The sequence below is a fragment of the Sinocyclocheilus anshuiensis genome, unplaced genomic scaffold (assembly GCF_001515605.1).
Source record: "Sinocyclocheilus anshuiensis isolate Anshui unplaced genomic scaffold, SAMN03320099.WGS_v1.1 scaffold1966, whole genome shotgun sequence".
Lineage (NCBI taxonomy): Eukaryota > Metazoa > Chordata > Actinopteri > Cypriniformes > Cyprinidae > Sinocyclocheilus > Sinocyclocheilus anshuiensis.
The window spans coordinates 490,317-496,260 of NW_015546147.1; the positions used below are offsets into that span (position 1 = coordinate 490,317).

Sequence of the window (5,944 nt, forward strand, 5' to 3'; positions counted from 1 at the left end):
GGGGTGTGGCAGAGTCTTAACTTTGATAAAGAATATCTCTTTGGTTTTGAGACGTTAGTCTTTGCAACTTCAGGGATCTTATCTATGCACAATCAGCTTGTAACACTCCAAAGAGAAAGGAAAACTTGAAATCGCATCATATGACCCCTTTAAATCAGTCTGAGCTAAACAGACCACAGTGGCTTTTAAAGAGTTTGAAACTTTCCCTGGCTGAAGTGTGTATGTGCTGAAGTATTTGTCAAACTGAAGCTGTTTTGTGTCTGCAGTCAAGGCGGGAAGTCTGGTGCAGTCCAGAAGTGCACAGCCTGCAGGGGGCGTGGTATGCGCATTATGATCAGACAACTGGCTCCTGGCATGGTCCAACAGATGCAGTCAGTGTGCACTGATTGTAACGGTGAAGGTAAGGGACTGGAGTCTGAATGTACTTTATGAATGTCAGCCAGCATGTTCATGTGTAGGTAAGATTTGCTAATGGTTTCTTTATGATCCAGGTGAGGTGATCAGTGAGAAGGATCGCTGCAAAAAGTGTGAGGGGAAGAAGGTGATTAAAGAGGTGAAGATTCTGGAAGTGCATGTGGATAAAGGTATGAAGCACGGACAGAAGATCACCTTCGGCGGGGAGGCTGACCAAGCACCTGGATTAGAACCTGGAGACATTGTCCTGGTTCTGCAGGAAAAAGATCATGAGGTTTGTCAATGTTCACTTTCAGGTTCAGAAACTATTATGATAGAGACGTTTAGTTAGATCAGAAACTTCCGAGATTAAGTGAACAGGGGGTTTTTCATATCTGGGCAAAAAGCCTTTAAACCTTATTACGAATTTGTCCGAGACTGAATTTTTTCGCAATGGCTGATATTAGTACTATACAGTTATTTTATCCATGTTAAAAGGTGAAACATTAACATTCATCTTGATATTTAATAAATGTAAAAAAAAATGTATGAAGAAAATGCATTAACAATAATAATAGAGGGAAACACTTACACCTCCATGTACGTGTATAGTAATAGCCTTTTTGATTATATACTCAATTCTAAAGTTTTTCATTAAATTTTTTATTTATTTTTTTCCCCCCCAAAGCACTACAATAAGGTCATGCTGTTTTTCCATTGAGAAACCCCGTCTTTTTTTTTCTGAAAACATTACATGTTTTGCCTCCAGCAAACAAAGATTCCTTTGTTGTTTGTCACTGAAACATTCATTCATATTTGGTAATTCTAAAATTCAGAGTATAAATGTGCCCAGCTTGGGGGCAAGAGGTATCTTTTTAATAATTTAACTTAGTATTTTTAAAGAATGAGTCGGTAGGTAGGAGTTGGAACATAAATGTATAAATAGTGGAATGAACAGTTGAGTAGCCAATATATTGTACATATCCATGAATAATGCTGTTAGTTGTGTGTGTGATGTTCTGTGAGATGTATTCAAAACGTGTTTAAATAAAAGTTACCCAGGAAGTTTAGAGCTCAAGCAGCCTTTAGACTCACTAATAAGTTTAATTACCAGCAAGTAACAAAGAACTTGTTCTGTACCGTTTTGATTCAGCCATGCAGATGATCAGGCCTTAAAGCTTCTGGCCTCTTGACTGCTGAGCTGCTGCAGGAACGTAAAGCAGATTGCAGTGACAGTGTGTCATGAACATGCTGCTTTACAGGTTCTAATCCCACCCTTTCAAGCCTCTAAGTGAAGCAAGAGTCATGTCTGTTTTGGGCTGATATGGGATATCACAGAAGCATCAGTTTAGGGTGTTTTTTTTTTTTTTTATCTAATATGTTCAGTAAAGCTAAAGCTTTTAAACTCTTTCAACAGACGTTCAGAAGAGAAGGCAACGACTTGCACATGACCCATAAGATCGGCCTTGTTGAAGCACTTTGTGGTTTCCATTTCACATTGAAACACTTAGATGGTAGACAGATTGTGGTGAAATACCCAGCTGGTAAAGTCATTGAGCCAGGTGAGTCCTCTTGAAATTAGTTTCGTAGTGTCGAGTTTTAAGTGGTTTGTTACATAGTCTAAAAAATGGTGTTGTGTCTTTACAGGTTCAGTCAGAGTTGTTAGAGGAGAGGGCATGCCACACTACCGTAACCCCTTCGAGAAGGGTGACCTGTTCATCAAGTTTGACGTGCAGTTCCCAGACAACAATTGGTTAAGCCCAGAGAAGCTGTCGGTAAGATAAAACGTACATTTGAAGTTTTTTTTAGAATATTATATTAGAATATTATTTACATTTAGTCATTTAGCAGATGCTTTTATTCAAAGCGACTTACAAATGAGGACAATGGAAGCAATCAAAATCAACAAAAGAGCAACGATACGCAAGTGCTATAACAAGTCTCAGTTAGCTTAACGCAGTACACGTAGCAAGGGTTATACATGCACTACTGTTCAAAGGTTTGGGGTCAGTACTATTATTATTATTATTATTATTATTATTATTTATTAAAGGGGACATCGGATGCCCATTTTCCACAAGTTGATATGATTCTTTAGGGTCTTCATGAAAAGTCTACAACATACTTTGGTTAAAATTTCTCAGTGGTAGTGTAAAACAACACCCTTTTTACCCTGTCAAAAACAGCTCTGATCAGAGCGACCCGTTTCGATGCATGTCTCTTTAAATGCTAATGAACTCTGCTCACCCCGCCCCTCTCTTCCATAGAAGTGTGAGACTTACTTCTGGAGGTGCAGCTGGATCACGGACAGTGAGAACTGATCCATCCTTGAGTTTGAACTTTTTAGCAAAACCTGCCTTGAATTGTCCCTCGTTCAGAAAGCAGTCTGGAGTAAAATGATTCGCACAGACATAAACGCATTCATGTAGATCGGGGGGCGCATTCCCTTCAAAAACAAAAGTAATCCACTGCTCAGATGTCGGGAGTAAATGACAACTGCTATGTTTATTCTTACACCCAACAACAAAACCCCTCAATCGCTTAGGAGGCATTCTTGTCTACACCTGCTCCAGCGTCGAAACAATGGTGGACTGTTTACAGCTCACTCAATGTGGGTCTATGCTAAAACGGAAGCGTCTGTCAACTGTCGTGGGAGGGGCCTGTGCAAAGTGACATCACTTTGCCCAGAATCTGTGAACAGCTTGATCTGAGAAAGTGCTTATGATTTGTGGGGATTTAAAAAAAGCACTGGGTGGATTTTTATCATTATAGGGTGGCTGCGTGTACACACTGCCAACACGCCTTTAAGTTCAAACACTATGTAAAAGTGAATTTTGCATCCGATGTCCCCTTTAAGCAAGGATGCATTTAATTTGATGGTGACCGTAAAGACAGTTATAATGTTACAAAATATTTTTTTAAATAAGCGCGCTTTTTCCCCCCAAAGAGTCCTTATGTATCACTGTTTCCACAATATAAAAGAGCACAACTGTTTTCAACATTAAATGTTTTTGAGCACCAAATCGGCCATTTAAAATGGTTTCTGATGGATCATGTGACACTGAAGACTGGAGTAAGGGCTACTGAAAATTTAGCTTTGCATCACAGGAATAAGTTACACTAAAATTTAAGTTGTTTTAAATTGCAATATTTCCCAATATTACAGTTTTTACTGTATTTTATCAAACAACTGCAGCATTGAGCATAAAAGCAAAACATTGAAGAAAAAAAATCTTATTGACTTCAAACTTTTGAACAGTAGTGTAAATATACTTTTTTTTATTTTTTTTTAAATAAAAACACAATTCCGGGTTTTCTTTCCCCTAATATGCATATTTTTTCAGGAGTTGGAGGACTTGTTGCCCACACGAGCTGATCCACCAGTCATCTCTGGAGACGCAGAGGAAGTGGACCTGCAGGAGTTTGTAAGCCAGAGCTCCTCTGGTGGTCACCGCCGTGAGGCATACAACGACAGCTCGGATGAAGAAGGAGGGCATCACGGTCCTGGCGTGCAGTGTGCCCATCAGTAACTACAGCAAATATCTTGTCCGGCTCCAACAGCGGGGATTAAAAAAATGATCTAGTTGCACAACAAACAGGTGTTTATAATCTGATTCAGGGCTGCCTTAAATGATGAGAATTACATACAGCCATTCCTGTCCACCCGATTCCCTTGTAGTAAACGCACAGATGATCCCGCATCTAGTAACTCTTTCTTGCCCCTCATCCTCTCCCTGCGGCCCTTTAGAGGCAACCCCAGTTCAAAGAGAAAAGGGTAATTGCTACGTACTTTGTGTAACTTGCATTTTTTTCTTGTCATAGTATTCACAAATTTAAATCTAACCATAAAACATTTTTGGCCCTGGACTTGAGACTTTTTTGTTGTTGTTGGAGAGCAATGACCTAACTGAAGAGGAGTTGAGAGATCCTAAAACAACAAAATAGAAATGGGACATTATCACCAATCCATTTTTAGGTTTGTTTGTATCGGTGCGCAATTTTTACCACTTTATTTTATTTGTAAACTTTTTTTTTTTCCTTTCTTTTGGTATTTTAATTGGAACAAGAGACTATAACATGTATAAAATAAATGATTGTCATTTAAGCTTTGTATCAGCTGCTGTCACATTTGAGTGTTTTATGTTTTGTTTTGAAATAGTTGGAATAAAATCAATTGCCTATCTGTCAGCAATCCAGGTGCATGTTGAACATTTTGGTCCCTTCACTGATTGAAAGAGAGAGATGTGCATAATGAAATGAGTGGAGGAAAAAGCACCTTTATTATAGGCTTATATCTTCTGTGAAAAAGTTTGAGTTGTTGAATAAAATGTCCTTCAATATCTCCTCAACATAATCCAAGTCTTTGCTTTATTTGGTGCTTCAATCATTGCCTGGTAGTTAGTTTTGACATTAATGTTGGCATGGCACTAAAACTAAAGTTCCTTTCAGGATTGATCAGTGAGGACAACATGACTATTCAGTACATTTGTCATCTAAACTAAGCTGGATCAAATGCAATTTACCTGCATTTCAATAGCAGTGGAGCTCACAGATGAAATTATGCACGTTAAGTCACTGAATATGGTGATCAATCCAATTATTATCAGCATTTTACCGTTTTCACTTTGAAATGTTTTTAGATGCTAAAGCACAACAGATCTGAAATGTTTTCCTGCACGTGTTTACTTCAGACAGGTCCATGTGCAGGATCGTAATGTAGGGTTACACAATGTTATGTACCCACTCCAAAAGGTCATTTGTCACTGCAGTTGGATCCTTTCTGCACTGACGATGAAAGCAGAGTAGTTTAGGAAACACCTGTGACTGGAAAGGATCTGGATTGCCTAGCACTGTCACGTGCCTTTACTTCATACTTCCTGTGTTTCTGGGGATTTTAAATGAAGGTGTCACTGAGCAGTTCAGTTGGCTAGAAGAACACCAGAGGGCAGGAAACCCCAATGTTACACCGTTAACTGTAATGGCAATATTGACTAAAGTCTTCAACTGCTTTAAATTTACACAGGACGGTTTACCAATACATAGCATTTTATTTGTGTGCTTGTTTTTAAAAATTATTTTTATATTATTGTACGTTCTTGCTTTTTAACTGACAATTGCTATATGAATGCAGTGCCAAATAAAAATATCCTTTGTTTGGCAAACATAAGACAAATACACTAAAGCAATTATCCTTGTTAAAGAATAAAGACAAAACAGATGCAATGCACTTTAACAGTCTCCATAAGTTTAATATTCAATTGAAAATACTGTTAACATTGGGCCAATTTTTAAAAATCTGTACACAAAAAAAAACAAGAAACAAACAAGCTTTATCACCAGTTACTAATGCATGTAGGGAAAACTTGTTTCATTAAAAGTTCACAGGCTTGAAAAAAGGCACCTCATGTGAAGTGATAATTAAGTTCAAATAATGCAAGGCGGCATTACAGTCTGTGTAAAGCAATATTAAATGTGTCTGAGTTTGTCACACCACAGAAAAATGTTATGAACCAATTTAAATGATACAAAAAAACCCAGCCAGTAAATAAGT

At 38.0% G+C, this 5,944-nt stretch overlaps 1 protein-coding gene across 1 annotated transcript in view; it reads left to right on the forward strand.

Moving 5' to 3' along the window:
• dnaja2a (DnaJ heat shock protein family (Hsp40) member A2a) overlaps positions 1 to 4,742 on the forward strand; it is an 8,985-nt gene extending 4,243 nt beyond the window's left edge. Inside the window, exons 5-9 of the mRNA XM_016503195.1 lie at positions 267 to 400; positions 492 to 688; positions 1,811 to 1,955; positions 2,041 to 2,168; positions 3,738 to 4,742. Coding sequence (XP_016358681.1) covers positions 267 to 400; positions 492 to 688; positions 1,811 to 1,955; positions 2,041 to 2,168; positions 3,738 to 3,923 — 790 coding nt within the window. The 3' untranslated portion in view covers positions 3,924 to 4,742. The remainder of the gene's footprint in view (positions 1 to 266; positions 401 to 491; positions 689 to 1,810; positions 1,956 to 2,040; positions 2,169 to 3,737) is intronic.
• The last annotated feature ends 1,202 nt before the right edge of the window (positions 4,743 to 5,944 follow it).